The following is a 27,521-nucleotide window of genomic DNA, read 5'->3' on the forward strand; positions in this document are numbered from 1 at the left end:
GTAGCAGCAATTAGTCCAACAACAATATATGTGCAAAATACAATTATATGATTCAGCAGCATCGAATTCAAAGTGCACCATGGTTTTGTGCAAAATACAAATATGTAGTTCAGCAGCATCAAGTTTAAAGTGCATAGTACAATTAACAACTGGCAAAATTCATACAATAATTGATTTTCTTGCAGAGATACATTTTAAAATATAAGTAGCCACATAAAAGCATACATCTGAAGACTCTAGATTAAATACTAGTGACATTGCTGTTTGTAGATGATGCGTATTATATTTTAAAAAGATGGGTATGAATATCTATGATTCCAAACGGATCTAATACAAATATACCACATATTAGAATAGTTCTTAATTTTTCAAAAATATGTAAAAAGTACTAATTTCTAAAATCATAAAGTAAAAGGGCTGACTGCTCATTTCCCGAAGCGACATGGGCTGACCGCTGCAAATAGTTTACTTTCGATTAGTCTGCCTTCTCTCTGAGCGCGAAAAATAATGATAAGTGCCAGTTCAAACAAATAAAGTTACATGCAAATTCATAAATCATCGAGTGTGTCCTATATTGACCTCACAACTTGATTAAAAGTTATTCAAAAGAAGATTAGGGAGAAAGAATCTTCATAAATTGTATATTGGAAAAAGGTCTATCTTTTATATAACGACTGAGACCGAAACGTCAATGTGTAACCCAACGTCCTCTCTAGTCATTGTTAAGCTCTTACTCAGAGCCAAGTATCTTGTGTTCAGCGGGCTTTATCTGTGTATGTGGGAAGTGGATGTTGAATACATTGACATATGGCATAAAAACACCGAAATCTACTGCGTTGATCATTGTCAATGTATTATTAGATTTACATTCTGAACTCCTGTTAATGTACATATGAAGATTTACCTCTTTCAATATAACATTTATGAATATATACACCTGCTTCTGAGATTATTTCTCCCGATTTTACTTTTGAATAACTTTCAATCAAGTTGTGATGTCAAGTTATGACACACTGAATGATTTATGAATGTGTATGTAACTTTATTTGTTTGATCAAATCCCTTGTTGGCATTCCTAACTATTTTACTATATTTACCCACGCCCTCAAGAGAATCCTGAGTTGCCCTTTTGTGTCAAAAGAGTTGTGTGTGGAGCAGCTGCTTCGCGAGTGGCTTCCTGGAAGCAGACTCCCATTAGAGGACGTGTCCCCTTTGCGTTAGTGGAAAAGGGTACCCAAGGGTGTGCACCCCACCACACCCCTCCACTACTAAAGCCACCTGGTCTCCAATGGCTTCTATAGATGTTTCTTGGTTTCATCTTGCTTTTGAGTCAATGATTTGGATCCATACATCACAATTTCAAGTCTGGTAGTCCTCTTCTCTTCCCTGATGACTCTGCCCTTTCTGAAACACATCTCTCTTTGCAGGAGTTTAGACTGCTGACATGTGACGGTTTGCCCTATTTCTCAGTCAGAGGGTGGCGTCTATTCTTTGTCTGCTGTGTACCCTTGTCACTCCCAACCCTTTTTGGTTCTTGTTTTCCATTGCTCATCCTTCATGCCATATGATTTTCGTTAACATTTGTTTTGTGTCTGTTTCCATTCCCCGTGCTGTTTGGTGTACCACCTCCCAGACCTCCGGCGTTGTAAACTATGTGAGTAACCAACAGAGTTTTCCATTTCACTCATGCATTGTTTTCCTGAATGTCCTTGTACAGCATTGGAAAGTTGATTGGTCTATATGGGAATGGGGAGATTTCTTACAAATAAGAGTCTGAAAAGCTGGTGAAATAATCCAAAGTCCAGGCATAGCTCAACATGTGACTCGTTTTTTACTGGCCCTCTCAGCCTTTCAGAAGACCCTGACCTGCTGCCTGCCTCTTAAAACAAAGCGACCTCCTTCTAACTGCCTATGATTAGGATAGGGAGTTATGTGTCATTGTCTGCCCCGGGGTCTTCAGTGCTCTGTGGTTCTAGAGCAAAAACTATTCTACACATCCAGTGCAGCACACAGTGGGCTCCTCCCCAACACTTACAGGCCAATTGTTTCTTACCATTTGCTCACCCATTGCAAAGATGAAGGTTCAAGGCAGACGCCAAGGTTGCCATTATTTAATTATCGCATGGGGTGCTGTCACTTTTAATTCGAACACCTCTATAGCACCCACGATCTCTCCCGGATACCTGCAGTGCTACAAAGGACTTCTGGCCACCTGAAGATGCCCACCTCTTCTATGGCAGAGATCCGATGTAGGTAAGAATGCATATATACACCAAGGGAAAGGTATGGACCTTGTGATCTGTAAAGTTTGTACAGTGAATGTAACTCTTTAACTCAACACTTCGCAACATGGTCCACTCCATTACATACCTTTCTTGGTTCTCAGGTCACCTCTTATTGGATTTATTACGAAGGTTTTTATTCTGACCCTGTCAGGATACATTTTTTCCTATCAAAATTTGTTCTCCATGGTGCTCTTTTTATTGTACTTAGAAAGATGAAAGTCTTTGTTGACTCTTCTAGAGTTTGAACCTGTGACTTGGAGGATCCATGATTGTTCATTAGAGCCGTCAACCCATTCCATGCACTGTGTCCAAAAACAACCAGCCCTGGGTGCTGCCCCGTTCCTTCGAGAGTACTGTTTGCAGACTCTGCCGCTAGGGTAACCGTGGTACCCTCTCCGCCAGCACTGAGACCATTTGTTTCTGGTGCCCCTGTGGGAAATACTTTAAAACAATCTTGCTGGTCTGCCAAAAGCTGGTATTACCGCACCCTTTTCTTTTGGAGGACAGGAGAGCTGTGCATTGGTTTCTGATCCTGTGCTTTTGATGTTTTGGGGATTGACTGGCCCTTCTCCCTGTACACATGGGGCCTCATTATGATTGCGGTGAATCCGCATACTCCGGGCCGGTGGAAGCCACCGGCGGCCCGGAGTATGCGAATTCACCGCCGCAGCCACATAGAACACCCACCGCCAGATTAGGATGGCGGTGGGATTGCGGTTGGACCAGCGGCGGACGGCAGGTCCGTCCGCCACTGATCCACGTGTGGGGAGGGCTATTTGGTAGACACCGTCAGCCAAATTAGGATTTGCACGGAGACATGCTTTTCCGCGGCGGATTTTCCGCCGTGGAAAAGCATGTGGACTTTGGCTTTTGGGGGCCCGTTGCGGGCCCCCAGGGTGTCGGGGGGTGGGGGGTGCTCATGGGGGGTACCTATGGTACCCCCCAACATTTACATGCACAAAGCAGCAGGCACCGCGCGGTGCCTGCCGCTTTGTGCATGTAAATGCAATACATGCATTTTTAACATTGCGGTGGGTGCTGCTTGAAGCAGCACCCGCCGCAATGTTATTAATACAGGAAGTGACCGCCAGGGTGGCGGTCACATCGTAATTTGCACGGAGGGACCGCCGCTGCCCCTGCGGACGGTCCCTCCACCTCTGGGTCCGCCATCCTAATCTGCCCCATGGTATGTTCAGGCGTATGTTTGCCTAGTGCTACTGTAGGAGAATCAGGTGAAGTGTATGCGAGTCCTTGTGCCATGTAAGTAACTTCCGTCTGTCTACTTCCATTCTGATTACTTTCTCGTATTAATGACTTTTCTTCCCTGGCAGGGTGAATTGGAGCGGCAGTTGTTACAGGCTAACCCAATCCTGGAGGCTTTTGGAAATGCGAAAACTGTGAAAAACGACAACTCCTCTCGATTTGTAAGTACTGGGCTGGGATAGGGTAAGCAGTGAGGATAGTATGGGAATATTTGTACTTGCCTGCATTAAGCACACTTTTAATTAGGATGCCTGCAAAGCAGTGGTAGGGCTGTGAAGAACTCTGTTAATAAGTATGGCATCCCATGGAATTCTGGTAATCTGATCACTAGAACCCAGGAGACGGAAGGCTGTCTGTTGCAAACACAAGCACCTGTGAGACTCTGGCCACAAGCACCCCGACTACTACAATGGATGAGGCTGTGTTTCATCTGTTGTCGGGGGCACTGGTTCCCGGAACCCTCCGGACGTGCGCCCCCGGCAGTCTCCCCTCCCCTATCCGCCCTATGTGGCCTGTGCATTTTCATCACAAGACAGCAGAAGGCTTTGGCGTAACAGCTTCAACAGTGCGTGAGTTCTGGGCCTAGAACCTACAAAAGTTTGAAGACCTCTGGCCTAGAGTCTTGACCTCAAGAAAGCATGAATCCATCAGATTGTAATCGGCTTAGCATTGTTGAGACCTAAGGATGAGAGTACACAGTGCAGGTAATACATCTACTTATTGTGCCTGTGGGGCATCATGATTCAGTGTAGCACAGCTCAGGACCTGTCAGGGTGGTGTCTGAGTGGGGGCTTGTGAGATGACCGAGTGGAGGATCCGAGCGAGAGTGGTGCTGGTGTGAAGGTAGCATGCAGAGTCAACAGGAGTCTATCATGAGGATAGGAAACCCATTCAGCTATAATATAAGCATCTTTGATTAGCGTGTTGATCGTCCTTTCAACAAAACATTACTTTAAGTACTTGCTGGTAACAGATCAGTTAAAAGAAATAGAAATGGTTTAATGAGCTTATCAGGGTCCCCCACTCAGTGTCTTGAAAGTCAGTTAATTCCTAGACCTGTACTAGTGACTTGCAGGGTGCGTTACACTTTTGATTCAGTTCTCCAGCCCCTAGGTTACAAAGACCTGCACAACAGGTGTCCCAGCACCAGTGTGGATGGGGCCAGCTTCTTACTCTGTTTCTGGTTCCGACGCTGGAGGCCGCGACTCAGAGGTTCTTGGAGTGTTTGGCTAGATCGCTCAAGGTGTGCTTGTGATTAGGATAATGCAGCTGAGGTGACGCTGGAGGCCGCGACTCAGAGGTTCTTGGAGTGTTCTGCTAGATCGCTCAAGGTGTGCTTGTGATTAGGATAATGCAGCTGAGGTGACGCTGGAGGCCGCGACTCAGAGGTTCTTGGAGTGTTCTGCTAGATCGCTCAAGGTGTGCTTGTGATTAGGATAATGTAGCTGAGGTGACGCTGGAGCCCGCGACTCAGAGGTTCTTGGAGTGTTCTGCTAGATCGCTCAAGGTGTGCTTGTGATTAGTATAATGCAGCTGAGGTGACGCTGGAGGCCGCGACTCAGGAATCACTGACATATTATCGAAAGACAGAATATCTACATACAAAAATATCGACACAAAAATATCGAAGTCAAAAATATCTGAGTTATATCTTCATAAAGGTAAGTACAAAAATATCGAAAAATTTATATCGTAGTACAAAAATATCGAAATTAAAAATATCGTTTTTTAAATGTATTAATAATAATGTAAAAATAATTTAAAAATACATATAATTTTACAAATATTAAATAAAAACATTAAAAAATATTAAAAAAATTATAACTAATACTTATACATTTAAAATAAATTAAAAACTCTACATATACATTAATATATATACGTACTCCACATATTGCAACAGTAGGAAAATCGTTGGATAGCGTAGGGGTAAAAATTACTATTCCCACTCCAGAGGGTGCAACAGTAGGGAAAGCATTGGATAGCGTAGGGGTTTAAATTACTATTCCCACTCCAGAGGGTGCAACAGTAGGGAAAGCGTTGGATAGCGTAGGGGTAAAAATTACTATTCCCACTCCAGAGGGTGCAACAGTAGGGAAATCGTTGGGTAGCGTAGGGGTTTAAATTACTATTCCCACTCCAGAGGGTGCAACAGTAGGGAAAGCGTTGGATAGCGTAGGGGTAAAAATTACTATTCCCACTCCAGAGGGTGCAACAGTAGGGAAAGCGTTGGATAGCGTAGGGGTTTAAATTACTATTCCCACTCCAGAGGGTGCAACAGTAGGGAAAGCGTTGGATAGCGTAGGGGTTTAAATTACTATTCCCACTCCAGAGGGTGCAACAGTAGGGAAAGCGTTGGATAGCGTAGGGGTAAAAATTACTATTCCCACTCCAGAGGGTGCAACAGTAGGGAAATCGTTGGATAGCGTAGGGGTTTAAATTACTATTCCCACTCCAGAGGGTGCAACAGTAGGGAAAGCGTTGGATAGCGTAGGGGTAAAAATTACTATTCCCACTCCAGAGGGTGCAACAGTAGGGAAAGCGTTGGATAGCGTAGGGGTTTAAATTACTATTCCCACTCCAGAGGGTGCAACAGTAGGGAAAGCGTTGGATAGCGTAGGGGTAAAAATTACTATTGCCACTCCAGAGGGTGCAACAGTAGGGAAAGCGTTGGATAGCGTAGGGGTTTAAATTACTATTCCCACTCCAGAGGGTGCAACAGTAGGGAAAGCGTTGGATAGCGTAGGGGTTTAAATTACTATTCCCACTCCAGAGAGTGCAACAGTAGGGAAAGCGTTGGATAGCGTAGGGGTTTAAATTACTATTCCCACTCCAGGGGGTGCAACAGTAGGGAAAGCGTTGGATAGCGTAGGGGTTTAAATTACTATTCCCACTCCAGAGGGTGCAACAGTAGGGAAAGCGTTGGATAGCATGGGGGTAAAAATTACTTCCCACACTACTCCCCCTTTAACACACAACACACTACACATACAAAAAAACACAATTAATATAAATTTCAATTAATCAATTAATAACAATTAATATTACTAAATTGATGTAATTATAAATGAACTAATTAACACATATTAATTACTAATTACTTAATAAATACCAACAAATAAATACAATCTCTTTAATTAATTACATTTAATTATAGCGTAGGGGTAAAAATTACTATTCCCACTCCAGAGGGTGCAACAGTAGGGAAAGCATTGGATAGCGTAGGGGTTTAAATTACTATTCCCACTCCAGAGGGTGCAACAGTAGGGAAAGCGTTGGATAGCGTAGGGGTAAAAATTACTATTCCCACTCCAGAGGGTGCAACAGTAGGGAAATCGTTGGGTAGCGTAGGGGTTTAAATTACTATTCCCACTCCAGAGGGTGCAACAGTAGGGAAAGCGTTGGATAGCGTAGGGGTAAAAATTACTATTCCCACTCCAGAGGGTGCAACAGTAGGGAAAGCGTTGGATAGCGTAGGGGTTTAAATTACTATTCCCACTCCAGAGGGTGCAACAGTAGGGAAAGCGTTGGATAGCGTAGGGGTAAAAATTACTATTCCCACTCCAGAGGGTGCAACAGTAGGGAAATCGTTGGATAGCGTAGGGGTTTAAATTACTATTCCCACTCCAGAGGGTGCAACAGTAGGGAAAGCGTTGGATAGCGTAGGGGTAAAAATTACTATTCCCACTACACACACACACTACACATACAAAAAAACACAATTAATATAAATTTCAATTAATCAATTAATAACAATTAATATTACTAAATTGATGTAATTATAAATGAACTAATTAACACATATTAATTACTAATTACTTAATAAATACCAACAAATAAATACAATCTCTTTAATTAATTACATTTAATTATATATTATACACCCTATCTCCATATAAACACACAACCCACTACACATAAATAAATCACATCATTTAATCACTTAATAATTATTAATTACCAATTAATTGTTAATTAACAATAACAAAAAATTAAATATATTAGCACATTAACTCTAATTTAATTTACTAATTAATATTATTTAATTACCATTTAATTAACAATAACAACAATGTATATATATATTAAAACATTAACTCAAATAAACGTAATTAACTAATTAATATTAATTAATTACCAATTAATTATTAATTAAAAATATATTAATTAATTAACTAATTAATATTATTTAATTACCAATAAATTATTAATTAAAAATATTTACAAAAATATATTAATTAATTAACTAATTAATATTAATTAATTACCAATAAATTATTAATTAAAAATATTTACAAAAATATATTAATTAATTATTATTAAATTACTTCCCACCCTATTCCCCTATAAACCCACAACCCGCTCTGATACTAAAACGCAAAATGTAAACAAAATTACTATTTTTCAAACATACATTACAAAACATATTTAACAAACATATAAACAACATAATAAAATACATAACACTAAACAAAATTTCGATATTAGTAAATTTCGATATTAGTAACAAACATACCTTAAAAAAACGATATTCTGTCTGTCGATATTTTGGACATCGATATTCTATACCATCGAAATTAAAACATCGATATTATTGTATATCGATATTTTAATTTCGATATTTTGTCTCACTACCGCGACTCAGAGGTTCTTGGAGTGTTCTGCTAGATCGCTCAAGGTGTGCTTGTGATTAGGATAATGCAGCTGAGGTGACGCTGGAGGCCGCGACTCAGAGGTTCTTGGAGTGTTCTGCTAGATCGCTAATGCAGCTGATGTGACGCTGGAGGCCGCGACTCAGAGGTTCTTGGAGTGTTTGGCTAGATCGCTCAAGGTGTGCTTGTGAATAGGATAATGCAGCTGAGGTGACGCTGGAGGCCGCGACTCAGAGGTTCTTGGAGTGTTCTGCTAGATCGCTCAAGATGTGCTTGTGAATAAGATAATGAAGCTGAGGTGACGCTGGAGGCCGCAACTCAGAGGTTCTTGGAGTGTTCTGCTAGATCGCTCAAGATGTGCTTGTGAATAAGATAATGAAGCTGAGGTGACGCTGGAGGCCGCAACTCAGAGGTTCTTGGAGTGTTTGGCTAGATCGCTCAATGTGTGCTTGTGATTAGGATCATGCAGCTGAGGTGCCGCTGGATGCCGCGACTCAGAGGTTCTTGGAGTGTTTGGCTAGATCGCTCAAGGTGTGCTTGTGATTAGGATAATGCAGCTGAGGTGCCGCTGGAGGCCGCGACTCAGAGGTTCTTGGAGTGTTTGCCTAGATCACTCAAGATGTGTTTGTGAATAGGATAATGCACCTGAGGTGACGCTGGAGACCGTGACTCAGAGGTTCTTGAAGTGTTTTGCTAGATCGCTCAAGGTGTGCTTGTGAATAGGATAACGAAGCTGAGGTGACGCTGGAGACTGTGACTCAGAGGTTCTTGGAGTGGTTTGCAGATCGCTAATGCAGCTGAGGTGACGCTGGAGGCCACAACTCAGAGGTTCTTGGAGTGTTTGGCTAGATCGCTCAAGGTGTGCTTGTGAATAGGATAATGCAGCTGAGGTGACGCTGGAGGTCGCGACTCGGAGGTTCTTGGAGTGTTTGTCTAGATCTCTCAAGGTTTGCTTGCCAATAAGATAATGAAGCTGAGGTGATGCTGGAGGTTCTTGGAGTGTTTGCCTAGATCGCTCAAGGTGTGCTTGTGAATAAGATAATGAAGGCCGTGACTCAGAGGTTCTTGGTGTGTTGGCTAGATCGCTCAAGGTGTGCTTGTGAATAAGATAATGCAGCTGAGGTGACGCTGGAGCCCGCGACTCAGAGGTTCTTGGAGTGTTTTGCTAGATTGCTCAAGGTGTGTTTGTGAATAGGATAATGAAGCTGAGGTGACGCTGGAGGCCGCGACTCAGAGGTTCTTGGAGTGTTTTGCTAGATCGCTCAAGGTGTGCTTGTGAATAGGTAATGCAGCTGAGGTGACGCTGGAGCCCGCGACTCAGAGGTTCTTGGAGTGTTTTGCTAGATTGCTCAAGGTGTGTTTGTGAATAGGATAATGAAGCTGAGGTGACGCTGGAGGCCGCGACTCAGAGGTTCTTGGAGTGTTCTGCTAGATCGCTCAAGGTGTGCTTGTGAAAATACACCTTTTGTAGATAATGACGCTGAGGTGCTACGGTGCAAGTGCTTCTTCTCAGGCTTCTTTCACTGGGCTTCTATCAGGCAGGCAGTGTCAGGTTCCACCACCAAGGACTACAGTGGTCAATTGGGGAATAGGACTCGTGTCATAGAAACTCTACTTCTGCACTTTAGCAAGGGCTCTTGATGTCATGTTTGCAGACTTGTCAGAGGTTTTTGTGGGGCCAGGGTCAGAAATTTCCTGCGGGACCTGAATTAGCTTGAGCACTTGTTTCCTAGTTTACAAAAAAAACTAGAAAGGAAAAAAACATTTCATCTGCTGTATTTGGCACCATGTAGTGTTATTTCCATGTTACCTGCATAATGAATACGCAGGGAAGCCCTGCTTCAAACTATGTAAATTGGACAGCACGAGCGTGGGCTATGGGGAATAATCCCCCTTCTGCTGCATCTCCTGCCTGCCCTATCCAGCAGGATCCTACCTGAAATAGACCACCTTCCAACCTGCACAGCATTGAAGGCGACTCCTCAAATTATGTAACTGTGTACCAATGTTGACACCATTACAAGTATTACAGAGACCAGTGTAATTGGTAGTGTTTAGGTTTTAGGAAAGCCTGCAGGCTCGTGTTTTATTTTATTGTCATTGCTGGAATTGAATAGCACTGTTGCTTTCCACATTTTGTGAAATCCGTGTGTATAGTGGCAATCAGTTTGATAATCACCCTGCCTGAGGCATAGTTGGGATTTCTTTTAGTGTCTTTATTTGAACAATCATTGGCAAAGCCAATATGTCTGGCTTGTATTTTGAATTATAAGACCATCCTATTCGCTTTGCCAAAGCCATCAGGTGCACTGAGTTTGTATTTCATCAGCCGCCTGGTGGCAGGAGCAGGGCAGCTGCTAGGCATGCTGAAGTTCATCAGTGGTCCAGAGACACTGTAGTGTCACTCCTGTGTTGCAAATCATTAGATGAACGACCCTTTGGCATCACTACCAATTCATTTGTTTTACAAATGATGGCTTTTTGCGGTAACCGATAATCCTCCCCGCTTTCTGCTTACAAGGTTCAGGATGAATTTAGTACACCTCTTATTAGCAGTTCCAAAACCTCGGGGTGAAATCCTTCTGGATTTACTTTTTTCTAATTGCTCCACTATGTCTGGTATAGTCACCACTCAGTTAGATTGGACAGATCACTATCTGCTGGAGTTTCACCTTCCAACAAAAAATAAACTGATACCTCATAAAACCCTTCCTCCCATATGGCGACGTCAATGGCATAAAGTCACCATAGAAGGACTACAGAAGGTTTGGGAAATACCCACATCCCTTGATACAGACAAAGTAGAAGATACCCTAATCAAATTCAAGGGTTCTCTAACAAAGGCAATAGACAAGCTAGCACCCCTCAAACTCCACAAACAATTCCCCACCCACAAGAAGGAGAAATGGTACACAGAAGTACTAAGAAGTGAGAAGCAAGGGTGTAGAAGATTGGAAAAGAAGTGGAGGAAGTCACACCTCAACGTAGATAGGATAGCCTTCTCCGAGGCCCAATCCACATACTACAAAAATATCAGAAAAGCCCGCAAGAATAGTTTGGCCCAGCAGATTTCAGAGGCAGGCAACTCCTCGAAGGAATTATATAAAATTCTTGAATCCTTTGTGAAACCAACTGCATGTGCTAGCGCAGACGATTTTTCTCTGCCACTCTGCGAAGAGATATCCATGTACTTCGAGAGCAAAATTAACATAATTTATGACAAAATCCTGAATGCCACCCTCACTAACAGTGGCAGACATGCCCCCAATGTCAGCGCTACTAGGACGACCTCACAGCAAAGAACAGTATCGCTACTTACTTTTCCCCCAATATCTGATACCGATCTCCCCCCCCTAATAAACCACATAAAATCTGGCTCTCCTAACGACCTCATACCTGCAAGAATGATGTCCACTCTCTGCCCCTTCCTAGGTCCATTCATACAAACTATACTAAATAAATCCCTCAGCGAAGGGCAGGTACCGTCTGAGTGGAAACAAGCAGTCGTAAATCCAATCAGGAAAAATACCACACTCCCCTGGTCGGATTTATCTAATCTGCGACCCATATCCCTCCTACCCTATCTCAGTAAACTCACCGAGAAGCATGTAAATACCCACCTGTCGAACTACATCGAGGCAGCGGAGGGCCTGGACCTATCCCAATCTGGTTTCAGGCCCAACCACAGCACTGAATCTGCCCTCCTCTCCGTGACCGACAACATCAGGATGTCACTGGACAGGGGGGAGTCGGTGATTCTAGTGCTGTTAGACCTGTCCGCTGCCTTCGACACGGTATCACATGATCTCCTACTTGAAAGACTGAGAGATGTGGGGGTGGGAGGCACAGCCTTGTTATGGCTGCATAGCTTCCTCTCAGACCGAACACAAGGCGTCAGACTGGGCTCTCATTCCTCACCATCGAGAGAACTAGCAAAAGGAGTGCCACAGGGCTCGTGCCTCAGCCCCACGCTGTTTAACATTTATGTGGCCCCTTTAGCTAATCTGATAAGATCTTTTGGATTTACCCCAGTATCGTACGCCGATGACACCCAGCTGCTCTTCCCTTTCCAGACCCTAACACCGGCAATTCAGTCTTCATTTGCTGATGGGATGAGGGCAGTAGCACGCTGGATGTCAAAAAACTTTCTTCAGTGCAACGTATCAAAAACCGAGGTCATGCTGTTTGGAGGGGCGACCCTTCTTTGGTCCCCGCAGTGGTGGCCTCTGGAGTTGGGCCCCGTACCCAACCCTAAACAAACAGCAAAAAATCTCGGCGTCAAATTAGATCAGGCACTCCTGCTTAAGGAGCACACCACGCAAGTGGCGGGTGCCTGCCTCCATGTGGTGGGGCTTTTGAGACGTGCTTTTCCTTTCCTACCCGAAAGCCATAGGAAAACTCTCATTCAGACCCTCATCATAAGCAGATTGGATTACTGCAACGGCCTATATCTCTCAGCTAATGTAGAACAGTTAGACAAACTACAGGTGGTACAGAACACGGCTGCTAGACTGGCCCTCAATGCCCCCCCCAGAACGCCTTCCCGCCCTCTTCTCCATCAACTTCACTGGCTACCTATAAAACAACGCATCAAGTTTAAAGTCTGTAACATCATCTATCGATGCCTGTTTGGTACCAGCCCCAGGTACCTGAAAGAAAAATTCCTGCCCTACATCCCGGGACGCACTCTCCGCTCCAGCAACCATCTGTTGCTTCAGGTCCCAAAGATAAAAAGAGCCAGACAGGGTGGCCGAGCACTGTCCTACACAGGACCAATCCTGTGGAACTCCTTACCCACCGAGCTGAAACAGACCAGGACCTTGGAGTTGTTCAGGAAAAAACTGAAGACATACCTCTTTACCCTGTATTAAGCCTGTCTGATTCCCCATCCCCAGCTCTATTCTTACAGTAATCTGCCAAAAGCAAGTAACAGCGCAGAGATATCCCTTCGGGAATTGAGTCACGCGCTTAACAAGCAAATAAATAAATAAAATAAATAAATGCTAAATCTAGGTACTGGTGGCCGCAACTTTGTCTCCTCAACACCTAGTATCGTATATAGGATGAGATATTATAATCCCTATTTTAAAAGGGTGTCATTTTTATGAAGCTCGTCAGACGGTATTTTTGCAATCCCTTAGTGACCATGTTTGTTTTTGGACTGCAAGTTGTTCATTAATTACCAGGCGTGCTATGGAGAGATGATTTTAGAATCTGTTTATCATATGAATTGATTGTCTTTTTATTCTACACTTTATTTCGAATTGTCTAAGGAGTATTGTGTGCAGTGTTATATGAAATTTACTTGTATGTGGCGGGTCATCGTATGCATTGACTTAATTGTTCGATGTTTTATTAAATGCGTCCTGATTTTAAGATGAAATTATGTTGTATTATAATGTATGTATCTTTTATGGTGAATTTGAGCTTAGCCGGATTAAGATTATGATGATGATGAATGTGACCAAAGGTATGGTGAGTGATGGTAGTCTTTAGACATACAGTAGTCCCTCATGCATTGAAGTAAATCGACTTCTTAGGTCGAATGACAAACCTAACAACCAGCCCCGTGAGACGAGAGATGCATATTCCTCTCGATGAATCAAGATGGGGGCTGACGCAGTCAAGCCAATGGTTATACGGGACTGACTCCAATCTTAGTCTATGCATTTCAGAAACTATAGATCTTTAACCTCTGGGCTGACAATGCAGATCTATACAGCAGAATAACTGTAGACTGCTTGATATGTTGAGTCCGGAGAGTGTTGAAGGGTGGCTCAGAGGGGTTTAGGTCCTTGCAAAGGCCATATAATCTCACATCTAACAAATGGAAAAACAATAATGATTTTCTCCCTCTCAGACTGGCTTTCATGTTGGCCACTCAACAATACATAATTGTTTAGTACTTACCAGTAGGGTAAGGTTTGCTTTTGAAAAGACAAACATTGAAAATAGTTACGCCAAATAATTCAATTAATTTAGGCAATGATGAGAGCTCTTCAAGACTTCATTAAAAACTGTGGCTTTTACACATTCTTCTAAAGTCTGTGTTTTGTGTATAATATGTTACTATATGGCATGACGGGCAGGAGTTGGATAAGATAGAAGGATTTATATGAAAATAATTTTGAAACATCTGTAAAGCTATACTAGTTCCAGCTGTATGAGTCCAGTTGTTTCTTTTCTCCGCTAGTCTGGCTGCTTTGAAATCAATGTTGATGTTGCCGAGTGATATATGGACAGCAGCGGAGGGAGCTCTTTCTGTCTTATTTCCTCAAGATTTGTTGAAATTATGTCTTTTGCTTAATTTGGGTTGGAGAGGCTATAATCCTTCCGGTTTGTTTAAGTGCTTGCAAGCACCTCCACCTATCTACGATTCTTAATGGTTAAAGCTAGATATTGGAGTTTAAGCGATGCTGAGAATGTAAAATCACAAAAATCCTGTAGGAAGTTATAATGGTGATTCAAGCTGGGCCGGTTTCATACTTACCTTTATGGCACTGCACCATTCGATGGTCATTGGATTTTCCATTTAATTCGCCTTCGACAACTCTCATTCCAAGTAATACTTGGAGAGATAGAAATTGAGATTCTAGCAAAATAAACTTTGCTGTTGAGACAGGGACGTCTGGGCACTTCTGAGCACTTTATGCTTTCTTTCTCTGTTATTAATACATTACTAGTGGAGAGAATAGTTTCACTTGTGTGTAATTTCAAAGTTAAACATTTGAAGATATTGTCTTTTATGTAAGGAATTTGAAAAAGAGGACGCATATCAGCATCTTCTACATGTGTGTCTTATTTTTTTTAATATTAAGTGGAATGAACGGTTATACTAAGCTATATTGTGTCCTGTAACAGATCCCGGTCTAAAGGTTGCACACCACCCCTAGAGGGGCAGGTTAACAGCCTAGTCATTTATACTTATTAGGTAGAATTCTGGGAACATTCACTAGGCCCGGAACCCTCGTGAGGACAAAATGGAGGCACAGAAAAAGTAAAAACCTCTAGTGGTCAACACATGGCACAGTTGAACTTCTAAACACAGTTTCCCCCTCTGTTTGTCTTTCAGGGGAAATTCATCCGCATTAATTTTGATGTCGCTGGTTACATCGTTGGAGCAAACATTGAGACCTGTATCCTTAGTGCGCTGTCCGTCAAGATGGTGGTATGAGAAGAAGTAAACAGTCTAATGAAATGTTTTGGTGACTGTGATTTGTGTCATTCTGATTTGTGAGAACAAACACCCTGATGTATCTTGGCGCTAGAGTTTGGGGTCTGAATCAGGACAGTGTGTTTTGCAGGAAATTGAAAAGTTTTGAGTTTGTTTTTCCCCTGAAGTCAGTATGCAGCACAGTAGTTCCTGTGCTGATGCTGGCTGGTCACTGTAAACTGCACCCTGCCGAGGGTACTTGTGCTCCTTGTGCCTCTGTCTGTTAGGAGGTGCTGTTATTAATTGATCCCTGAAACATTGTCCTCTTTGGGTGATAGCCTTGGTGTCTTCTAGCCTGATTGAAAAGGGTTGTCCTCGTGATTGTTTTCCTCTTTAACCTCTTCTGGTCTTGCTGGCTTGGGTGAGTTTGCTGAAACTCCTTTTGTCAAGATAAGAGTTTCATCCCCTGGACCTCTCCCTGTCTTGGGAAACCTCTTCCTGTCTGGTGATCGTTTATTTCAAATGTATTACTCTGTCCTGTTTCCACCTGAAGCCTCTAGTTCTTCCCCGGAAGACTTTTTGAATGGTGGTGTGGTGTTTGGAGCAGTGGCTTGTCGTGTTTGTCAGAAATCTTGTGTGTAGCTGGAATGAGGGGGACATTGATTGTTCCTTTGAAGTCTTGTGTGTGCAAGTGGGGTGAAGGGACATTGGTTGTCTGAAATCTTGTGTGTATGTAGGTGGGGTAAAGGGGCATTGGTTGTTTGTCTGAAATCTTGTGTGTATGTAGGCGGGGTAAAGGGGCATTGGTTGTTTGTCGGAAATCTTGTGTGTATGTAGGCGAGGTGAAGGGGCATTGGTTGTTCCTTTGAAATCTTGTGTGTGCAAGTGGGGTGAAGGAACATTGGTTGTTTGTCTGAAATCTTGTGTGTATGTAGGCGGGGTAAAGAGGCATTGGTTGTTCCTCTGAAATGTGCTTATTTGTGTGTACTTGTGGCATTGGTTGCTCTCGGAAACCTTTTCCCACCACTGTGTCATTGGTTACTCCAATTATGCCTGTTGTGGATCCAATGATGATGGTTGCTCCTCTGAAGCCTTTTGCTGTCTGGGTGACGGTGGTTATCCATTTAAAGAACCTTCCTTTCCTTCCGCTTCTCCTGTGGCTCTTCCAAGACACCCCTGTTTGTTCCTTAACACAATGTTCAGATCTTCTGGAGAAGTCGCGCGCCATTCGCCAAGCCAAAGACGAGAGGACCTTCCACATCTTCTACCAGATGCTGTCCGGAGCGGGAGAGCATGTCAAAAGTGAGTGCCCCACACTGTCCCATTTCTGTTGGTTGCAGGACAAGAGCTCATGAGATGTGGCTCTGTAGAGCCCCTTTGCTTCTGGCAGCCCCAGAGGAGGAAGAGGTCTTAGATCCTGTTTCTGCATAATGGAAAGAGGGAGACAATTGGGAGTATTACACCTGGGACGAGTGGAACTGTCGCACCTGGAGAAAAAGGACAGTGCTGGTTTTACACAATGGAGGGTGGGACGGTACTGGTGTCCGGCATGGGAGAAAGGGGAACGTTCTGGTATTACACGGAGAGAGACAGACAGTGCTGGTATCACACATGGGAGAGATGCACAGTGTTAGTAATATACCCAGGAGATGGACAGTGCTGGTATCCTGCCTCAGAAAGAGGCACAGTGCTAGTATCGCACATGGGAAAGAGGCACAGTGCTAGTATCACACATGGAAAAGAGGCATAGTGCTAGTATCACACATGGGAAAGAGGCACAGTGCTAGTATCACACATGGGAAAGAGGCACAGTGCTAGTATCACACATGGGAAAGAGGCACATTGCTAGTATCATACATGGGAAAGAGGTACATGTGCAGGACATGTACTCTTTTGAACTTTCCCTCGACTGTGGAGACTCTGCTATTTGACCGAGGCCCAGTGGAGCTACCTGTTAGCTGAAGAGGAGATGGGCTGTGGATTCCCCCTCGGTCGTCACCCACCCAGCCGGACCTTGGGCATACTTTCCCTTTGTCTCTCTGTTGTATATATATATATATACCCTACCACTTTTTCCCCTTCCCCCTTCCCCTTCCTCACTCCATTTTCCTTTTCTTCCATGCTCCTTAAAAGTTTTTATAAATATCTTTGGTAACTCGTAAGTTTGCAACTATGTGGAACCTTATGTAAAGCACTCTGATACCTTCGGGTCTAGCCAGCACTATATAAAACCCTTTAAATAAATAAAAAAAAAAGTATCACACATGGGAAAGAGGCACAGTGTTAGTACTACCCCCAAGAGCTGGACAGTGCTGGTATCACACACGGGAAAGAGGCAGAGAAGAGGGACCGTGCTGACACACTAGAGAAGAGGGACAGTGTTGGTTTCACACACTGGAGAAGGACATTGCTGGTATCACACACTGGAGAAGAGGGGCAGTGCTGGTGTGTCACACTGGAGAAGAGGGACAGTGCTGGTGTGTCACACTGGAGAAGAGGGACAGTGCTGGTGTGTCACACACTGGAGAAGAGGGACAGTGCTGGTGTGTCACACACTGGAGAAGAGGGACACTGCTGGTGTCACACACTGGAGAAGAGGGACAGTGCTGGTGTCACACACTGGAGAAGAGGGACAGTGCTGGTGTGTCACACACTGGAGAAGAGGGACACTGCTAGTGTCACACACTGGAGAAGAGAGACGGTGCTGGTATCTCACTCTCGAGAAGAGGGACAGTGATGGTATCGCACACACTGGAGAAGAGGGACAGTGCTGGCATCACACACTGTAGAAGAGGGACACTCCTGGTATCACACACTAGAGACGAGGGACAGTGCTTGTGTCACGCACTGGAGAAGAGAGACATTGCTGGTATCACACTCTCGAGAAGAGGGACAGTGCTGGTATCGCACACTGGAGAAGAGGGACAGTGCTGGCATCACACACTGTAGAAGAGGGACACTCCTGGTATCACAAACTAGAGACGAGGGACAGTGCTGGTGTCACACCTGGAGAAGAGGGACAGTGCTGGTATCACACACTGGAGAAGAGGGACAGTGCTGTTGTCACACACTGAAAAAGAGGGGCACTGCTGGTGTCACACATTGGAGAAGAGGGACAGTGCTGCTGTCACACACTAGAGAAGAGGGACAGTGCTGGTGTCACACACTGGAGAAGAGGGACAGAGCTGGTGTCACACACTGGAGAAGAGGGACACTGCTGGTATCACACACTGGAGAAGAGGGACACTGCTGGTATCACACACTGGAGAAGAGGGACAGTGCTGGTGTCACACACTGGAGAAGAGGGGCACTGCTGCTGTCACACATTGGAGAAGAGGGACAGTGCTGGTATCACGCACTGAAGAAGAGGGACAGTGCTGGTGTCACACACTGGAGAAGAGGGACAGTGCTTGTGTCACACACTGGAGAAGAGGGACAGTGCTAGTGTCACACACTGGAGAAGAGAGACATTGCTGGTATCACACTCTCGAGAAGAGGGACAGTGCTGGTATCGCACACTGGAGAAGAGGGACAGTGCTGGCATCGCACACTGGAGAAGAGGGACACTCCTGGTATCACACACTAGAGACGAGGGACAGTGCTGGTGTCACACCTGGAGAAGAGGGACAGTGCTGGTATCACACACTAGTGAAGAGGGATAGTGCTGGTATCACACACTGGAGAAGAGGGACAGTGCTGTTGTCACACACTGGAAAAGAGGGGCACTGCTGGTGTCACACATTGGAGAAGAGGGACAGTGCTGCTGTCACACACTGGAGAAGAGGGACAGTGCTGGTGTCACACACTGGAGAAGAGGGACAGAGCTGGTGTCACACACTGGAGAAGAGGGACACTGCTGGTATCACACACTGGAGAAGAGGGACACTGCTGGTATCACACACTGGAGAAGAGGGACAGTGCTGGTGTCACACACTGAAGAAGAGGGGCACTGCTGCTGTCACACATTGGAGAAGAGGGACAGTGCTGGTGTCACGCACTGGAGAAGAGGGACAGTGCTGGTGTCACACACTGGAGAAGAGGGACAGTGCTGGTGTCACACACTGGAGAAGAGGGACAGTGCTGGTGTCACACACTGGAGAAGAGGGAGAAGAGGGGCGCTGTTGGTGTCACACATTGGAGAAGAGGGACAGTGCTGGTGTCACACACTGGAGAAGAGGGACAGTGCTGGTGTCACACACTGGAGAAGAGGGACAGTGCTGGCATCACACACTGGAGAAGAGGGACAGTGCTGGCATCACACACTGTAGAAGAGGGACACTCCTGGTATCACGCACTAGAGACGAGGGATAGTGCTGGTGTCACACACTGGAGAAGAGGGACAGTGCTAGTGTCACACACTGGAGAAGAGAGACAGTGCTGGTATCACACTCTCGAGAAGAGGGACAGTGCTGGTATCGCACACTGGAGAAGAGGGACAGTGCTGGCATCACACACTGTAGAACAGGGTCATGCCTGGTATCAGACACTAGAGACGAGGGACAGTGCTGGTGTCACACCTGGAAAAGAGGGACAGTGCTGGTATCACACACTGAAGAAGAGGGACAGTGCTGGTATCACACACTGGAGAAGAGGGACAGTGCTGGTGTCACACACTGGAGAAGAGGGACAGAGCTGGTGTCACACACTGGAGAAGAGGGACACTGCTGGTATCACACACTGGAGAAGAGGGACACTGCTGGTATCACACACTGGAGAAGAGGGACACTGCTGGTATCACACACTGGAGAAGAGGGACAGTGCTGGTATCACACACTGGAGAAGAGGGACAGTGCTGGTGTCACACACTGGAGAAGAGGGACAGTGCTGGTGTCACACACTGGAGAAGAGGGACAGTGCTGGTGTCACACACTGGAGAAGAGGGAGAAGAGGGGCGCTGTTGGTGTCACACATTGGAGAAGAGGGACAGTGCTGGTATCACACACTGGAGAAGAGGGACAGTGCTAGTATCACGCACTGGAGAAGAGGGACAGTGCTGGTATCACACACTGGAGAAGAGGGACAGTGCTGGTATCACACACTGGAGAAGAGGGACAGTGCTGGTATCACGCACTGGAGAAGAGGGACAGTGCTGGTGTCACACACTGGAGAAGAGGGGCACTGCTGGTGTCACACACTGGAGAAGAGGGACAGTGCTGGTATCACGCACTGGAGAAGGGGGACAGTGCTGGTGTCACACACTGGAGAAGAGGGACAGTTCTGGTGTCACACACTGGAGAAGAGGGACAGTGCTGGTGTCACACACTGGAGAAGAGGGACAGTGCTGGCATCACACACTGTAGAAGAGGGACACTCCTGGTATCACACACTAGAGACGAGGGACAGTGCTGCTGTCACACACTGGAGAAGAGGGACAGTGCTAGTGTCACACACTGGAGAAGAGAGACAGTGCTGGTATCACACACTGGAGAAGAGGGAAAGTGCTGGTATCACGCACTGGAGAAGAGGGACAGTGCTGGTGTCACACACTGGAGGATCACACTGGAGAAGAGGGACAGTGTTGGTATCACACACTGGAGAAGAGGGACAGTGCTGGTATCACGCACCTGAAAAAATGGACAGTGCTGGTGTCACACACTCGAGAAGAGGGGCACTGCTGGTGTCACACATTGGAGAAGAGGGACAGTGCTGGTGTCACACACTGGAGAAGAGGGACAGTGCTGGTTTTACACACTGGAGAAGAGGGACAGTGCTGGTATCGCACACTGGAGGAGAGGGACAGTGCTGGTATCACACACTGGAGAAGAGGGACAGTGCTGGTATCATGCACTGGAGAAGAGGGACACTGCTGGTGTTACACACTGGAGAAGAGGGACATTGCTGGTGTCACACACTGTAGAAGAGGGACACTGCTGGTATCACACACTAGAGAAGAGGGGCACTGCTGGTGTCACACACTGGAGAAGATGGACACTGCTGGTATCACACACTGGAGAAGAGGGGCACTGCTGGTGTCACACACTGGAGAAGAGGGACACTTCTGGTGTCACACTGGAGAAGAGGGACAGTGCTGGTATCACACACTGGAGAAGAGGGACAGTGCTGGTATCACACACTGGAGAAGAGGGACAGTGCTGGTGTCACACACTGGAGAAGAGGGACACTGCTGGTGTCACACACTGGAGAAGAGGGACAGTGCTGGTATCACACACTGGGGAAGAGGGACACTGCTTGTGTCACACACTGGAAAAGAGGGACAGTCCTGGTGTCACACACTGGAGAAAATGGAGAAGAGGGGCACTGCTGGTGTCACACACTGGAGAAGAGGGACACTGCTGGTGTGTCACACTGAAGAAGAGGGACAGTACTGGTATCACACACTGGAGAAGAGGGACAGTGCTGGTATCACACACTGGAGAAGAGGGGCAGTGCTGGCATCACACAATGGAGAAGAGGGACAGTGCTGGTGTCACACACTGGAGAAGAGGGAGAAGAGGGGCACTGCTGGTGTCACACACTGGAGAAAAGGGACAGTGCTGGTGTCACACACTGGAGAAGAGGGACAGTGCTGGTATCACACACTGGAGAAGAGGGACAGTGCTGGTGTCACACTGGAGAAGAGGGGCACTGCTGGTGTCACACACTGGAGAAGAGGGAGAAGAGGGACAGTGCTGGTGTCACACACTGGAGAAGAGGGACAGTGCTGGTATTACACACTGGAGAAGAGGGACACTGCTGGTGTCACACACTGGAGAAGAGGGACAGTCCTGGTGTCACACACTGGAGAAGAGGGACACTGCTGGTGTCACACACTGGAAAAGAGGGGCACTGCTGGTGTCACACACTAGAGAAGAGGGACAGTGCTGGTGTCACACACTGGAGAAGAGGGACAGTGCTGGTGTCACACACTGGAGAAGAGGGACAGTGCTGGTGTCACACACTGGAGAAGAGGGACCCTGCTGGTATTACACACTGGAGAAGATGGACAGTGCTGGTATCACGCATTGGAGAAGAGGGGCACTGCTGGTGTCACACATTGGATAAGAGGGACACTGCTGGTGTCACACACTGGAGAAGAGGGAAAGTCCTGGTGTCACACACTGGAGAAGAGGGACAGTGCTGGTGTCACACAATGGAGAAGAGGGACAGTGCTGGTGTCACACACTGGAGAAGAGGGACAGTCCTGGTGTCACACACTGGAGAAGAGGGACAGTTCTGGTGTTGCACACTGGAGTAAAGGGACAGTGCTGGTGTCATACACTGGAGTAAAGGGACAGTGCTGGTGTCTCACACTGGAGTAAAGGGACAGTGCTGGTGTCACACACTGGAGAAGAGGGACACTGCTGGTATCACACACTGGAGAAGAGGGGCAGTGCTGGTGTCACACACTGGAGAAGAGGGACAGTCCTGGTGTCACACACTGGAGAAGAGGGACAGTTCTGGTGTCTCACACTGGAGTAAAGGGTCAGTGCTGGTGTCATACACTGGAGTAAAGGGACAGTGCTGGTGTCGCACACTGGAGTAAAGGGACAGTGCTGGTGGAACACACTGGAGAAGAGGGACACTGCTGGTATCACACACTGGAGAAGAGGGACAGTGCTGGTGTCACACACTGGAGAAGAGGGACAGTGCTGGTGTCACACACTGGAGAAGAGGGACAGTCCTGGTGTCACACACTGGAGAAGAGGGACAGTCCTGCTGTCGCACACTGGAGTAAAGGGACAGTGCTGGTGTCGCACACTGGAGTAAAGGGACTGTGCTGGTGTCGCACACTGGAGTAAAGGGACAGTGCTGGTGTCGCACATTGGAGTAAAGGGACAGTGCTGGTGTCGCACACTGGAGTAAAGTGACAGTGCTGGTGTCGCACACTGGAGTAAAGGGACAGTGCTGGTGTCACACACTGGAGTAAAGAGACAGTCCTGGTGTCACACACTGGAGAAGAGGGACACTGCTGGTGTCACACACTGGAGAAGAGGGACAGTGCTGGTGTCACACACCAGAGAAGAGGGACACTGCTGGTGTCACACACCGGAGAAGAGGGACAGTGCTGGTGTCACACACTGGAGAAGAGGGACACTGCTGGTGTTACACATTGGAGAAGAGGGACAGTGCTGGTGTCACACACTGGAGAAGAGGGACAGTGCTGGTGTCACACACTGGAGAAGAGGGACACTGCTGGTGTCACACATTGGAGAAGAGGGACAGTCCTGGTGTCACACACTGGAGAAAAGGGAGAAGAGGGGCACTGCTGGTGTCACACACTGGAGAAGAGGGACACTGCTGGTGTGTCACACTGAATAAGAGGGACAGTACTGGTGTCACACACTGGAGAAGAGGGACAGTGCTGGTATCACACACTGGAGAAGAGGGACAGTGCTGGTGTTACACACTGGAGAAGAGGGGCACTGCTGGTGTCACACACTGGAGAAGAGGGACACTGCTGGTGTGTCACACTGAAGAAGAGGGACAGTACTGGTATCACACACTGGAGAAGAGGGACAGTGCTGGTATCACACACTGGAGAAGAGGGACAGTGCTGGTATAACACATTGGAGAAGAGGGACAGTGCTGGTGTCACACACTGGAGAAGAGGGGCACTGCTGGTGTCACACACTGGAGAAAATGGACAGTGCTGGTGTCACACACTGGAGAAGAGGGACACTGGTGGTGTGTCACACTGAAGAAAAGGGACAGTACTGGTATCACACACTGGAGAAGAGGGACAGTGCTGGTATCACACACTGGAGAAGAGGGACAGTGCTGGTATCACACACTGGAGAAGAGGGACAGTGCTGGTGTCACACACTGGAGAAGAGGGAGAAGAGGGGCACTGCTGGTGTCACACACTGGAGAAAAGGGACAGTGTTGGTGTCACACACTGGAGAAGAGGGGCACTGCTGGTGTCACACACTGGAGAAGAGGGACACTGCTGGTGCGTCACACTGGAGAAGAGGGACAGTGCTGGTATCACACACTGGAGAAGAGGGACACTGCTGGTATCACACACTGGAGAAGAGGGACAGTGCTGGTATCACACACTGGAGAAGAGGGACAGTGCTGGTATCACACACTGGAGAAGAGGGACAGTGCTGCTGTCACACACTGGAGAAGAGGGAGAAGAGGGGCACTGCTGGTGTCACACACTGGAGAAGAGGGACACTGCTGGTGTCACACACTGGAGAAGAGGGGCACTGCTGGTGTCACACACTGGAGAAGAGGGACACTGCTGGTGTGTCACACTGAAGAAGAGGGACAGTCCTGGTGTCACACACTGGAGAAGATGGACAGTGCTGGTGTCACACATTGGAGAAGAGGGACAGTGCTGGTGTCACACACTGGAGAAGAGGGACAGTGCTGGTATCACACACTGGAGAAGAGGGGCACTGCTGGTGTCACACACTGGAGAAGAGGGACACTGCTGGTTTGTCACACTGAAGAAGAGGGACACTGCTGGTGTCACACACTGGAGAAGAGGGACAGTGCTGGTGTCACACACTGGAGAAGAGGGACACTGCTGGTGTGTCACACTGGAGAAGAGGGACAGTCCTGGTGTCACACACTGGAGAAGAGGGACAGTTCTGGTGTTGCACACTGGAGTAAAGGGACAGTGCTGGTGTCATACACTGGAGTAAAGGGACAGTGCTGCTGTCTCACACTGGAGTAAAGGGACAGTGCTGGTGTCACACACTGGAGAAGAGGGACACTGCTGGTATCACACACTGGAGAAGAGGGGCAGTGCTGGTGTCACACACTGGAGAAGAGGGACAGTCCTGGTGTCACGCACTGGAGAAGAGGGACAGTTCTGGTGTCGCACACTGGAGTAAAGGGACAGTGCTGGTGGAACACACTGGAGAAGAGGGACACTGCTGGTATCACACACTGGAGAAGAGGGACAGTCCTGGTGTCACACACTGGAGAAGAGGGACAGTCCTGCTGTCACACACTGGAGTAAAGGGACAGTGCTGGTGTCGCACACTGGAGAAAATGGACAGTGCTGGTGTCACACACTGGAGAAGAGGGACACTGGTGGTGTGTCACACTGAAGAAAAGGGACAGTACTGGTATCACACACTGGAGAAGAGGGACAGTGCTGGTATCACACACTGGAGAAGAGGGACAGTGCTGGTATCACACACTGGAGAAGAGGGACAGTGCTGGTGTCACACACTGGAGAAGAGGGAGAAGAGGGGCACTGCTGGTGTCACACACTGGAGAAAAGGGACAGTGTTGGTGTCACACACTGAAGAAGAGGGGCACTGCTGGTGTCACACACTGGAGAAGAGGGACACTGCTGGTGCGTCACACTGAAGAAGAGGGACAGTACTGGTATCACACACTGGAGAAGAGCGACACTGCTGGTATCACACACTGGAGAAGAGGGACAGTGCTGGTATCACACACTGGAGAAGAGGGACAGTGCTGGTATCACACACTGGAGAAGAGGGACAGTGCTGGTGTCACACACTGGAGAAGAGGGAGAAGAGGGGCACTGCTGGTGTCACACACTGGAGAAGAGGGACACTGCTGGTGTCACACACTGGAGAAGAGGGGCACTGCTGGTGTCACACACTGGAGAAGAGGGACACTGCTGGTGTGTCACACTGAAGAAGAGGGACAGTCCTGGTGTCACACACTGGAGAAGATGGACAGTGCTGGTGTCACACATTGGAGAAGAGGGACAGTGCTGGTGTCACACACTGGAGAAGAGGGACAGTGCTGGTATCACACACTGGAGAAGAGGGGCACTGCTGGTGTCACACACTGGAGAAGAGGGACACTGCTGGTTTGTCACACTGAAGAAGAGGGACACTGCTGGTGTCACACACTGGAGAAGAGGGACAGTGCTGGTGTCACACACTGGAGAAGAGGGACAGTCCTGGTGTCACACACTGGAGAAGAGGGACAGTTCTGGTGTTGCACACTGGAGTAAAGGGACAGTGCTGGTGTCATACACTGGAGTAAAGGGACAGTGCTGGTGTCTCACACTGGAGTAAAGGGACAGTGCTGGTGTCACACACTGGAGAAGAGGGACACTGCTGGTATCACACACTGGAGAAGAGGGGCAGTGCTGGTGTCACACACTGGAGAAGAGGGACAGTCCTGGTGTCACACACTGGAGAAGAGGGACAGTTCTGGTGTCGCACACTGGAGTAAAGGGACAGTGCTGGTGGAACACACTGGAGAAGAGGGACACTGCTGGTATCACACACTGGAGAAGAGGGACAGTGCTGGTGTCACACACTGGAGAAGAGGGACAGTCCTTGTGTCACACACTGGAGAAGAGGGACAGTCCTGCTGTCACACACTGGAGTAAAGGGACAGTGCTGGTGTCGCACACTGGAGTAAAGGGACTGTGCTGGTGTCGCACACTGGAGTAAAGGGACAGTGCTGGTGTCACACACTGGAGTAAAGGGACAGTGCTGGTGTCGCACACTGGAGTAAAGTGACAGTGCTGGTGTCGCACACTGGAGTAAAGGGACAGTGCTGGTGTCATACACTGGAGTAAAGGGGCAGTGCTGGTGTCACACACTGGAGTAAAGAGACAGTCCTGGTGTCACACACTGGAGAAGAGGGACACTGCTGGTGTCACACACTGGAGAAGAGGGACAGTGCTGGTGTCACACACTGGAGAAGAGGGACACTGCTGGTGTCACACACTGGAGAAGAGGGACAGTGCTTGTGTCACACACTGGAGAAGAGGGACACTGCTGGTGTTACACATTGGAGAAGAGGGACAGTGCTGGTGTCACACACTGGAGAAGAGGGACAGTGCTGGTGTCACACACTGGAGAAGAGGGACACTGCTGGTGTGTCACACTGAAGAAGAGGGACAGTACTGGTGTCCCACACTGGAGAAGAGGGACACTGCTGGTGTGTCACACTGAAGAAGAGGGACAGTACTGGTGTCACACACTGGAGAAGAGGGACAGTGCTGGTATCACACACTGGAGAAGAGGGACAGTGCTGGTGTCACACACTGGAGAAGAGGGGCACTGCTAGTGTCACACACTGGAGAAGAGGGACACTGCTGGTGTGTCACACTGAAGAAGAGGGACAGTACTGGTGTCACACACTGGAGAAGAGGGACAGTGCTGGTATCACACACTGGAGAAAAGGGAGAAGAGGGGCACTGCTGGTGTCACACACTGGAGAAGAGGGACACTGCTGGTGTGTCACACTGAAGAAGAGGGACAGTACTGGTGTCACACA

General features: G+C 47.3%; 1 protein-coding gene across 3 annotated transcripts in view; it reads left to right on the forward strand.

Moving 5' to 3' along the window:
* Positions 1 to 27,521, forward strand: part of LOC144770399 (uncharacterized) — a 643,183-nt gene that overhangs the window by 368,486 nt on the left and 247,176 nt on the right. For all 3 annotated transcript variants that reach the window (XM_078654899.1, XM_078654900.1, XM_078654898.1), the window contains exons 6-9: positions 1,634 to 1,654; positions 3,617 to 3,709; positions 15,273 to 15,336; positions 16,557 to 16,655. In XM_078654899.1, coding sequence (XP_078511025.1) covers positions 1,634 to 1,654; positions 3,617 to 3,709; positions 15,273 to 15,336; positions 16,557 to 16,655 — 277 coding nt within the window. The remainder of the gene's footprint in view (positions 1 to 1,633; positions 1,655 to 3,616; positions 3,710 to 15,272; positions 15,337 to 16,556; positions 16,656 to 27,521) is intronic.

The sequence above is a fragment of the Lissotriton helveticus genome, chromosome 7, assembly GCF_964261635.1.
Source record: "Lissotriton helveticus chromosome 7, aLisHel1.1, whole genome shotgun sequence".
In the NCBI taxonomy this organism is placed as follows: Eukaryota; Metazoa; Chordata; class Amphibia; order Caudata; family Salamandridae; genus Lissotriton; species Lissotriton helveticus.